Genomic DNA, 13029 nt, shown 5'->3' with positions numbered 1-13029 from the left:
AGTTGCTCTTTTGTTGCTACTGAAAGGCTGTGGGTGTCTCCCAGACTCACAACATATTTCAGTAACAAACATATAGCAAACTCCATAACTTCACATACAGTGGTAATGCATACAATTCAACAGGGTAGTAATGTTCCACAGATTATGACTTCTCAATTGATACCTCACAAGGCATGCTTTGTACAAAACATATAACAGTGGTGAATATGTGAGTACAGGGTGTCATTTTGAGGTTCAGAGTGTCACAGATTATCTTAGTAATAATAATAATAAAATCTTCTAATTAATACTGCTAATAACAAGAAAAGACTAGGCAAGATATTGGTTTCTCTCTTCCAGCCAAACGCCTGGAGACCCATAAGGAACTGGACTCAGATGATGAAGACTGGGCAAGATATCAGCATTTCGCTCTTCCTGTTATCAAGATCGAGAAACCAGACACTTTAAAACAGAAAAACACTAAGCCCATGAGGAGGTGCCAAAGTGCCCGAGCACGTTTTCAGGGACATGCAAGGAAGAAATCATTGGGGCGTTGTGACAGCCTTCAGTCTCAAGTGGCGTTCAGCAGTACCATAGTGAGTAACTTCAGATTAGGTCAATATGTTTTTGGGATCTCTGCTTTATGCAGTTTTTTGAAGGGAGGAGGGAGCTGAAAAGCGTCAATGAAATAGCACTCATTTACTAGATTGGGAACAAGGAAACTGTAACCTACTACTTGCCAAAGAATGCTACATGGTCACCTCAGATGAATTTCAGTCTATTACACTATATCATGAAAAAGTGACAAATTGAGCCACCAGGAGAGTTACCAGTATTTTGTTATTCTGTCAGAAGAGAGGTCTCACACTTCACTACAGATAAAATACAGTGAACATAGTATGGTTTTTAGTACAAAGTTAAAAATTATAAAATTTGAGTTTTATATAAAATGTAGTTCCAAAATAAGACTGTAATCCTACAAAACGCTGAGCACTCTGGTCTCAATCCAGCAAAATACTTAGTCACATCCTTAATTTCAAGTACACGAGTAGTCCCATTGACACCAGTGGGACTATGCACATGCTTAAAATTAAACACGAGTGCTGATCGAAAACTTCCAGAATTTCACCACAAGTTTGTCAGAACTTCAACAGAAAAAATGGGTCAACATTTTCTGTTATAATTTTTGCAAAAATTTTGTCCTATTTTTGTGACCCGCTGTACAGCAGGTTGAAATTTTTCAAAATTCAGAATTTGGATTTTTTGTTGTTGTTTTTTAATTTGAAAAGAGGAACAAAATTTTCCCAAATATTATTGCTTTTTCAATCTGCTCTGTTACACACATATTCAAGTGTTTTACTGGATTTCAGCCAGAGAGCTCAGGACTTTATGGGGTCAAACCCTAAGCCCTCATTCTGCAAAGAAGCTCCGGATGGCAATATCTTATGCCCACTGATTCCCAGTGACTTTTCTTTCTGGGATGTGGACTTATGAATGTATTTATTACAAGCTTCTGTCTTGCTAACTCAGTATCTCTGTTATGTAGAAGTGGACATCAGTTAGTATTCTGTTAACTTCTGGAATCTGTTTATTTCATGATAATCTTATTGCTTGCTGGTCTGTTGTCTTCCATCCCATTTTACCACATAGTACATTGAGAACTTCTATGTATCTATTTGCTTCATGGATCATGACATTTCAGGTGTGTAAAACATCTCCTTCAAGAGAATTTTTCCCCAACTACTTTTCCTATTATTGTAAAATCATTGAGTCAGAATCAATAGCTTTGTGCCTCTCTCTCCAATTCTTCTTTGCATTTTTTAAGGGTGGGAATTAAAAAATGTCTCACTTCACTTTGCAAATTCAGTTAAAACTAGGGTTTCCTGCTTCTTGGAGTAGCTAACACTGGAATCCACAAGTGGAGAGGCAATTTTTGATTTAGTCCTAAGTGGTTCCGGTCCAAGAGGTGAATATAGCTGAATGAAAACTACTTTAAAACACCACAGTGAAGCGTCAAATTAATGTATTTCCCAAATTAAAAAAAAAAACAGGGGACCAAAAAATGCCACTATGGCTTAACAGCACAGTAAAAGAGGATGTTAGAGGCAAAAAAAAGGCATCCTTTAAAAATTGGAAGTCAAATCCTACTGTGGAAAATAGAAAGGAGCATAAACTCTGGCAAGTCAAGTGTAAAAATATAATTAGGCAGGCCAAAAAAAGGATTTGAAGAGTACCTAGCAAAAGACACAAAAACTAACAGCAATTTTTTTTAATGCATCAGAAGCAGAAATCCTGCTGAACAATCAGTGGGGCAAATGGGCAATCAACTTCCCTGAGTGCTAAAGGAGCACTCAGGGAAGACAAGACCATTGCAGAGAAGCTAAATGAATTCTTTGCATGTGTGTTCATTGAAAAGGATGTGAGGAAGATTCCCATGCCTGAGCCACTCTTTTTATGTGACAAATCTGAGGAACTGTCCCAGACTGAGGTATAGTAGAGGAGGTTTTGGAACAAATTGAATAATTAAGCAGTAATAAGCCACGAGGACCAGATAGTATTCACCCAAGAGCTCTGAATAAACTCAAATATGAAATCGCAGAACTACTAACTGTAGTATGTAACCTATCACTTAAATCAGCCTCTGTACCAAATGACTGGAGGATAACTGAAGTAATAACAATTTTTTAAAAAGACTTCATAGGCGATCCTGGCAATTACAGGCCAGTAAGCCTAACTTCAATACCAAGTCAATTGGTTGAAACTGTAGTAAAGAACAAAATTATCAGACACATAGATGAACATGATATTTTGAGGAAGAGTCAAGCCGGCTTTTGTAAAGGGAAATCATGTCTCACCAACCTATTAGAATTCTTTGAGGGAGTCAACAAGCATGAGGACAAGGGTGATTCGGTGGATAAGTGGACTTTCAGAAAGCCTTTGACAAGGCTTTCTGTCACTTATGACTGTTGAGTTTACTGAAGAGCCTGGGATAACAGGGAAGGTCCTCTTATGGGTCAGTAACTGGTTAAAAGATAGAAAACAATGGGTAGGAATAAATGGTCAGTTTTCAGAATGGAGAGAGGTGAATAATAGGGTCACCCCTGGATGTGTACTGGGAGTAATGCTGCTTAACATATTCATAAATGATCTGGAAAAGGGGGTAAACAGTGAGGTGGCAAAATGTGCAGATGGTACGAAATTACTCAAGATAGTTAAATCCAAAACTGACTGCAAAGACTTACAAAGGGATCTCACAAAACTGGGTGACTGGGCAACAAAATGACAGATGAAATGCAATGTGGATAAATGCAAAGTAGTGAGCACTGGAAAACAGAATCCCAACTACATATGCAAAATGACGGGGTCTAATTTAGCTGTTGCCACTCAAGAAAGCGATCATGAAGTGATTGTGGATAGTTTTCTGAAAACATCTGCTCAATGGGGTGGCAGTCAAAAAAGCTAACAATGTTAGGAACCATTAGGAAAGGGATAGGTTAAAAAGACAGAAAATATCATAATGCCACTATATAAATCCCTGGTACGCCCACACCTTGAATACTGCATGCAGTTCTGGTCACCCCATCTCAAAAAAGATATATTATAATTGGAAAGGAACAGAGAAGGGCAACAAAAATGATTAAGGGTATGGAGCAGCTTCCATATGAGGAGAGATTAAAAAGACTGGGAATTTTCAACTTAGAAAGGAGGTGACTAAGAGGAGATTTGATAGAGGTTTATAAAATCATGACTGGTGTGGAGAAAGAGAATAAGAAAATATTATGTACTCTTTCACATAACACAAGAACCAGGGTTCACCCAGTGAAATTAATAGGCAGCAGGTCTAAAACAACCATAAGGAAGCACTTCTTCAAACAATGCACAACCTGTGGATCTCATTGCCCGATGATGTTGTGAAGGCCAAAACTATAACGTGGTTCAAAGAAGAACTAGATACATTCAAGGAGGATAGGTCTATCAATGGCTATACACGAAAATTATAGGGATGCGACCCCATGCTCTGGGTGTCCCTAGCCTCTGACTGCATAGAATCTGGGAGTGGATGACAGGACAGATCACTCTATGATTGCCTGTTCTGTTCATTCCCTCTGAAGCGTCTGGCATTGGCCACTGTCAGAAGTCAGAATACTGGGCTAGATGGATCATTGGCCATTCTTATGTTTTTAGAATTTGTATTTTCCATGTACATTTTCCTGAATCTTTGTATCAAACAGACAAAAGGCAAGACAAAAATCTTTTTTATATAATAATTGACAGGAGTGTCCAAAGGGTCACAAACTGGGATCCTACTTTTGCAGGGGGGGCGGGCTTCTAAATGCCAAGTTTCCAAGTGTTGTACCAGCTATGAAAACTGGTAGCCCCAGATAAAAGGAAAACTGAAGAACTTGGCAATGCTAAGAAGAGTGTTTTTTGGATACAGGTTAGCACCGCATCTGCTGTGAGCACCTGCATGGTTGGGGCTGTTGCCAAGAGAAGTGTTAAAGCAGGAGAGCTGATAATATAATAAGTATGCTATGGAATATACTGAGCTTCAATGGAAAGTAATAGTGTTGAACAAGAGAGAATCTTCTGTAAATGCCAAATAGGTGTGGAACCAAAAGGAAGTGTAAAGAGTTCCTTTTTTTTTTTTTTTTAGTTTAAGCAATGTTCTCTGTATGGTAGGGCTGGCTGGAAAACACCAATTCAATTTTGCAGAAAATGTCAAGGTTTTAACATTGTTTCCATTTTGATGCAAGACAAAGCAAAGACCTTTCAAATTGTTTCATGAAAAAAACGGAGACAAACAGACACTTCCTCTGGATAGCTAATCCTCCACTGGTTAGGGGTATTCACCTAGGAATTAGGAGACCCAGGTTCAAATTCCTCATCTGCCTTTATTTGTACCATTGACTTGAACCTGGGTCTCCCACATTGCAGGTGATTTGTCTCACTATCTGGCTCTACAGCTAGTCTCCCTCAATTTCAATAATTAAATATTTGTTGACTCAGAAAGAGAAAAAGAGAGAGAGAGACTGTTTCTGTGAGCACTCTCCAACAGACTATAGGCTATTCTGGGGCAAATGTGTCTATTTCACTCATCAGCAGTTCTTTCTGGACCTAAAAAATCTTCCTGATGAAAGTTTAATTAAAACCAACACGTTTCTGTAATGAATCAGCATTTTCCAACAAAACGTGTTTTTGTCAAAAAGTTCCCAACTACATCTACTATACTGTGATTGCAAAGCCAACTGGAAAGTGATCTTACATGCATGAGTGATAAGCAGTCTGCATTAGTTACAGTATATTTGTACTGTTAGTAATCTATTGTCTGGCTATACCGAAAGAAAGACAGGTGATATTTGACATGGGTTTAATCAGGCCACAACTTTATTATTAGATGTCTGGGACTACCTGGCAGATAAAAGTGTGCAGTGCAGGTAACCCTATGTTTATGCCATAATTACCGAGGGGGCTTTTTACCAGCTCCTCCTCCTTTTTCCATCCAGGTCACTCAAGCAAATCCATTGCCGGGACCTTACCATCCACCTCCCGCCCCCGCCGCCTCACAGGAGGGTTAAGGTGGAATAATAATGGGGGTTAGCTCCCTGCCATATCAATCATAGGGATCCAACCACCCCCCATTCGCTCCTTTACTGTCACCTCTTTTTAAGTCCTTTCCCAAGCCATTTATCTGGTCACTGTATACCTTCCCTATGGAGTTCCTGCACTGGACATCCGCCACAAGGAGGTGCCTGCCATTAGCTTGGCTGTCTCCTCCCCAGACCCAGTCGGGTTCCCAGACATCTCCTAATGCCCTCTTGTATGGGTTTTACACTTTATCGCTATATCTTGAGACATTTTAGGATTATGGAGCTAGGTGGCTACAAAAATTATCCAAGCTTGACTGTTTTGTGAGTCCATCTATGCTTGACAGGTTTTGCTGTTTTGTTGAAATATGAGACGGTTTCGTCAATTAATATGTTGATGTCAGTGTAATTCTGAGAAGGAAACATGATGATGATGATTCTTTCATGGCATTTGATAGAGTTAATGAAAATGGAGTCTGCTGATCCTGGAGAAAAATATAAGCAGCACTGTGTGGTCCATTCTGGAATAGAAATTACAAAGATATGATGCAAGAGCCAGCATAGTCTGCTTTACAGTAGTGTCCTCTATTTGTGCTCCTGCAAATACTTGTGTCCACATTTTTCACCTCATAGTAAGTTTTAGCATAAATGACAGCAATTTGATACCTGTTTCTGGTGCAATTAACAATTACCCCTGCAAAATTAGAGATTGAGTTAAAGCCAGATTGAAAATCAGTCTACCTAATCAATTCCCAAGATGAAAGAGAAAGATAGTATTTAAAATTCAGAATACCTGTCAAGTTTGTAGTGTTTATACCAGTGCCAGGGAATTTGTATTGCCTCTGCATAACTGAAGATCATATGTGTGGGAAAGGAATAAAGAATGGTAAAAAAGCTGTATTTCAGAACACCCCAAAGAGAGTGTTTTCTGTGTCATTAATTTGTCCCTGTTTTAGTGAGGAAATGGGGAGGCAGGGTGAGGAAGGTGAAAGATTAATCTTATTGAGACGTTTATAGATGAGAAATCAGATTTCTCTTTCCTTCACGCCACAGATGAAAATGAAAACTAATTCTTTTTGTATCCGTCAAAACCCAGCTTCACTGAGAAACAGCCTGCAGCCCAATCAGAATTACACATTTCATGCTGGGACCTACAAATGTTCCCTTATGTTGGCCAGCTTCATGGTTTCTATTTGTGTCTCAAGTGGAGAGATGGCCAATTTCTTTTATTAATTTTGTCTCCTGCTGCTGCTGCAACAACTTCTCTGAGCGAAAAAGGCTGCATCAGATCATGTGCTACAAAATAAAAAATAGATCCTGGGTTGGGGAGAGGACTTACTTGTACTATGGAAGAATGGAAGGAGAAACCTTACAATATGAAAAGGAATAAATTATGGAAGAAGTTGGAAAGAAGATTATTACTGTCCATTTTCCCTTTGCTGTGCTTTTTAAATTAAGGTTCTTACAGCTCTCTTGATCTAGATTTAATAAGTCTGCTATTGCATGTCCTATAAATATCACTATTATTAGAAACATTGCTTGAAGACTGGCAGTTTTCATAGTTAATGTCTTTTAAAGTCAGTAACTTATTTTTAATTTTGTATTCATTTAAAGGGACACTCAGATGAAAACTATTAATAAATTACCCTTTAAATCTTAAATGGTCTTACCCATTTAATAAATAATGAACAAGCTTACTAACAATGGCAGGATTTTTAAGTGTTAATTGATTTTTCATTCTTAATGCTGATTGTTTAATTTCTGCATTTCACTCAGCTTGGTCAGTGAAAATAGATGTGTCAGTTTCGCTATCTGTCTCTTATACATTACCATCCAGCTACATGGAAACATATAAATTCAAGCCAACATCTGTTTTCATTTTTTAAGATAATGAAAACTTTTCTTCTAAGCTTCAGTTGTGCACTATCTAGCTTTTCAAACCTGACAGTGTCCTCTTAACATTCAATAACTGTAATATGCAGAGAAATATAGTACAGAAAGTTTCTGCACAAGTAGCATACCTGAGGTTAAATAATTCTTCGTCTGCTGCATGGTGCTGCAGTACTGGATACTAATGATATAGATGCAGTAGAAACTGGATGGCTGGATGATGGACAGGAGCAAGAGAGAGGTGTATGTTATTGTGCTTTGCTGCTTGCATGAGTGTACCTTGGGGGATTTGATAAAAAGAGCACAGATACAGCATAAATAGCTAGATGTTCAGTAATCAGTTACTATATTAGAACGTGTATGGATCCTGGAAAAATTTGCTTTAACTTTTGGGATTTTGTATGTACAATTTGTATTTTTTCATTGAAATCATGCAAGTAATAGGGAACCTCAGGTTGTGGTTTTTTTTTTTCCATTGTGTGATGCTGTAGCAGCCAGTAAACACAAATGCACTGTCTTTGCTGCTGAACATACTTGATATGTCTAGATCTTTCACTTATTTCAAAGGAATGTCAGTTTAAATCAGCAACCCCAGAGACACAAGAGGGTCTCCTGTAGCTGAAAGCTTGATGCATCATCTTATTTTGTCTTTGGGTCTCACTCAAGCTCTGTCCAGTATAATTAGAGAGAGATTTATTTTCAATTATTAGATAATTTTAGAATCTCTATTCACTTTAGCAAGCGGGAGTTAAAATGTAACACATTCAGCTCAGCACAACACAGCCCTGAAGGTTATTGATTTGTTGTTGTTGCAGATTTGGGAACTTTATAATAATTGTGCCAGATTGAAGGAAGAGAGGGCAATGGCAGAGATGAACTGAGAAGGAAGCTAAATTGTTTTGGCAGTAGTTTAAAGAAGAAATCTAAAAGCCTCAGCTCCTATTTTAAAACTGGAAGCTCTTATTAAATATGGCCTGAACTAAATTCAAATTTATTAAAAATCAGGTGGGGGCTAGGGATTACAATACCACATCACAGAAATTAATGATCTTTTTTTAAAAATTGAGTGAAAACACTTTGAAGGGTGCGATTGATTTCTTGCATTTTTTGGAAATGACATTAGGGCATGAGAACAAAAAGTGAAATTGACCATACAGAGTGAAGAGCAAAAATTAAACGTAGACCCTGAACTTGCAACCGGATTCATTGGGTGGTCACTTATCCCTGTTAAGCATTCCATTTAACTCAGTGATCAGCGGTTTCAAGGATCTGCCCATTTAGGTCTGCTTCTGGGTTTAGGGCAATAGTGCAGCTTCTATAACATAAATTTTAATGATCTAGGTTCAGATTCTGGCCTGACTTGCACTTTTTGCAAGCCCAGTGAAGTGACCGCCTTTCTATTTTGTTCTATGTAGGTTCTTATTCTACCCTCCATCATCATAATATCTGAGCACCTCATTGCACAGTCTCCAAGATGGAGAATCTTCTCTTCTTCAGAAGATCCTTGAAGATTTAATTAGTAATGATAGAATAGAATAGAATATCGGGGTTGGAAGGGACCTTAGGAGATCATCTAGTCCAACCCCCGCTCAAAGCAGGACCAATCCCCAGTTTTTGACCCAGATCCCTAAATGGCCCCCTCAAGAATTGAACTCTCACCCCTGGGTTTAACAGGCCAATGCTCAAACCACTGAGCTATCCCCGACCTTGACCATCTATTTATGCAACAGTGGGAATTCTATCTTTTTTTCTATATGCTGGGTACAATAGAGTATATAGTTCTGTACAAGCATTTCCTAAGGTGCAGGTCGTACACAATCCCAAATGCGGGGGATCCTTACTGAATAACTTCTCTTCCAGGAAAAGGATGTGACCCCTGATAACAGGCTGTTGATGAAAGTCAGAAATGCTGCACTCCAGATAGAGTCTTCGGCATCATTTCCATCTGCAAAGGACACCTACTCCTCCACATCCGTTATGGACTTTTTTCTTGCACTGGCTATCTGTAATACTGTTGTGGTCTCCACAGCAACTGAGCCAAGACAAAGGGTAATCTCACTTTAAATACATAAGGAGAATTGATTTGCTTAAAATCTGTATACTAAAATTGAAAGCTATCTGTAGTGGTAAAAAAGCACTGTTTTGGAATTGCCGTATGGTTTTCTATCTTCTGTCTGCAATAACTCCAATGACTGCTATTCTACCGGTCAGAAGGGCCCATAATGAACATCTAGTCTGACCTCCTGCACATTGCAGGCCACAGAATCTCACCCACCCACTCCTGTAATAGACTCCTAAACCCTGCCTGAGTTACTGGAGTCTGAAAATCATGGTTTAAAGACTTCAAGTTGCAGAGAATCCACCATTTACACTAGTTTAAACCTGAAAGTGATCTGGGCCCAATGCTGCAGAGGAAGGTGAAAATTCTTTCCCAACCCAAATATGGCCATCAGTTAGACCAGGGGTCGGCAACCTTCGGCACGCGGCCCATCAAGGTAATCGGCTGGTGGGCCAAGAGACATTGTGTTTGTGTTGACCATCCGCAGGCACGGCCCCACACAGCTCCCAGTGGCCGTGGTTTGCCATTCACAGTCAATGGCAGCAGCACGGGCAGATTACCCTGATGGGCCATGTGCCAAAGGTTGCCGACCCCTGAATTAGACCCTCAGCATGTGATCAGACCTACCAGTCAGACATCTGGGAAAGAATTCTCTGTAGTAACTCAGAGGCCTTCCCATCTAGTGTCCCATCACCAGTCATTGGAGATATTTGCTGCTAGCAGTCGCAGATCAGCTACATGCCTTTGTAGGCAGTCTCATCATACCATCCCCTCCATAAACATATCAAGTTCAGTCTTGAAGTGAGTTAACTTTTTTGCCCGCACTGCTCCCCTTGGAAGGCTATTTCAGAACTTCACTCCTCTGATTGTTAGAAACCTTTGCCTTAGTTCAAGCCCAAACTTGTTGATAGCTAGTTATATCCCTTTGGTTTTTGTCCACACTGGCTCTTAAATTAAATAACTCCTCTCCATCCCTACCTACATATTTCCCTGTCTACCACGGTGGCCGTTAAGAACTTGCCAATCTTAAGTAAGATAAATCAATATGGCTACCTCAGTGTCTGCAGCATTCCCTTGTACTTGAGGAAATATTTTGATTTTAATATGCTACAAAGTTCTCTTACTGTAAAACCTTGCTTAATTATCTTAGGTAGTTGGTTAGGTTTTTAGGGCACCATTCTGTGTCTGCCATAGATCACCATTGAATCTAGAAGCCAAGTTAACTGTTGTCCTGAAAATCCCTTGACATAATTAGTTAGAAAAAGTACAGCCGCATATTTTTAAAAAAAATCATTACTTTGATTCACAGCACTGCAGTGGGAATTTGTAAAGGTTCTTGTGGCTCACCTTGTTTAATTTCAGGTGTAATGTTCCCAATGTCTTCTCATGTCTCAAGGTTACAGTGCCACCACTGATGAAACCATCAGGGATCTCCCTGGAGAGGATTCACCAGCTACTTCAACGGCTAAAATTAGCAAACCTTGGTCAATCTTTCTCATTGACTCAGTCCAGTTCAGACCTCGGAGCAAGTGTTAATGCAAAGAACGGTAAAGAGAATCCAGCTGCGACAGACTCCTATAACAAAGATGACATTTCCATCCACACTTGCTCCAACTCAGCAGATGGTGACTACAATGGTGATGGTAGAGCAGATGCAATGCCCAGGAAAGACAGCATAGAGATTGGTAGTGCCTCCCTGGATGAGGTGTTTGGGTCTGTTAGTCAAGGCCATTTGCAGCCAGAATTTTGTTACGAGGCTGAGAGCCCAGATGAGGCAGCCCTTGTCCACGCCGCCCGGGCTTACAGTTTCACTTTAATGTCCAGGACCCCTGAGCAGGTAACTGTGAGGTTGCCACAAGGTACCCTCCTGGCCTTTGACATACTTTGCACCTTGGGTTTTGACTCAGTCAGAAAAAGGATGTCTGTGGTGGTGAGGCACCCCTTTACCAATGAGATAATTGTCTACACCAAGGGAGCTGACTCTGTCATAATGGATTTACTGGAAGACCCTGCCAAAGGTAATTAGTGCACCAGCTAGCGAACTATTATCACTATATTGTCTGTTAAGTTTACAGTACTTTTTCCTGAATACAATATTATATCCAAGCTTTAGGATTATACAGGAATAACAAGTCCCTTATAGCATTATTGCTGCAGATCAAAACTGAGGGGTTTGTTTAACCTGAAGAGTGCTTGGAATATGGAAAAAGCTAATTAAGATTCACAGGCAGCCTAACCTAACTGGATGGTGTATTTCGCAATAATATTGTCATACAACCCCGACCACTGTATTTTAACTTGGCAGCAATAGAGCAGTAACATAAAGAAGACCAAGAAATGCCATCCTGGAGCATATGCTTGTGAGGTTATGGAACACAAATTAATATTTATGGGCTTTGCAAGGAATTGCTGTTTTGTTAGTACACCAGCTCCTATGTTGCCTGTTAATTATTATTATTATTTTATTATTTTATTTTGCTGTCGGGTTTGGAATGCTTTGTACTAGAAATAAGTAGCTGACTGCTTATATTTCACAGCTGACATTAATATGGGGAGGAAGCTGATAAGAATACATTCTAAAACACAGAAACACCTGGACTGGTATGCACAATCTGGCCTGCGAACCTTGTGCATAGCGAAGAAGGTAAGAAGTAATTGGACTAATGCTATTTGTTAACGATGTCCTGTACATGTGAACAGATTTATGACTGGAGATATGTAAGAATTATAAACCCTTATGCATAAAGCTACAAGCCAAATCCTAACTGCCTAGGATTAGAAGGGAACTTTTCCTATGAACAAATTGATTTTACACTTTTTTTTTCTGAAGTATTTGGTCACTGTCAGAGACAAAATCTTTTATCTAGATGGGTTTGGTCAGCAATATCTGTCTCCTAAGACTACCCTATCTATTCCTAGTTAGTGATTCCAGGCAAGATCAAACAGAATCACAATTTATTAGCTGTTCTTTTAAATTTTATTTGGCATTCGGCTTTCAAACATCTTGTACTCAATTTGGAGCAGTTGTGCTTTATCCTGATGGCTTTAATACAGTGGTGATGAAAGTTCAGCCTATGGGTAAAATCCAGCCCATAGAGGTCTGGAGTCCAGCCTTCAGAAACAACATGTCCCAGCATGCAATGCTCTCGGTCCTTGGTGAGGAGCACTGGGACCAGTTGTCTTTCCAGGCCATGCCTCTCCTAAAGATGAGACAGCTGCTGTCTATAGCATTTTATGCAAATTGAGAAATCAGGTCTGTTTTTCCTCATTTCTACTTGTCCATGCAGCTTTCAGTTAGGGAAGGTTAAAGGTGAGGTGATATGTTGCAAATGGACTCTGGGGTAGTAATTACCACTCTGGGATCCAAAATATTGCTGCCCTATTTCTCCAGTTTAGATCAAGGTGAGCTCTTCTTAGATTCAGTGGGAAAGACATAATGCTGAAACTGTTGCATCCAAATATTTTATACCAGTAGACTGACGTAATAGATGCAAGATTGTGCTTTACAGGATAAGA

The 13029-nt window shown here is 39.5% G+C and overlaps 1 protein-coding gene across 2 annotated transcripts in view; it reads left to right on the top strand.

The window, feature by feature from the left end:
• Window positions 1-13029, top strand: part of ATP10B (ATPase phospholipid transporting 10B (putative)) — a 247908-nt gene that overhangs the window by 214092 nt on the left and 20787 nt on the right. For both annotated transcript variants that reach the window (XM_073355886.2, XM_073355885.2), the window contains 4 exons: window positions 340-575; window positions 9315-9503; window positions 10910-11531; window positions 12051-12157. In XM_073355886.2, coding sequence (XP_073211987.2) covers window positions 340-575; window positions 9315-9503; window positions 10910-11531; window positions 12051-12157 — 1154 coding nt within the window. The remainder of the gene's footprint in view (window positions 1-339; window positions 576-9314; window positions 9504-10909; window positions 11532-12050; window positions 12158-13029) is intronic.

This window comes from Lepidochelys kempii, chromosome 8 (genome assembly GCF_965140285.1).
Source record: "Lepidochelys kempii isolate rLepKem1 chromosome 8, rLepKem1.hap1, whole genome shotgun sequence".
Classification (NCBI taxonomy): domain Eukaryota; kingdom Metazoa; phylum Chordata; order Testudines; family Cheloniidae; genus Lepidochelys; species Lepidochelys kempii.
This window is presented reverse-complemented; position numbering and strand designations above follow the sequence as displayed.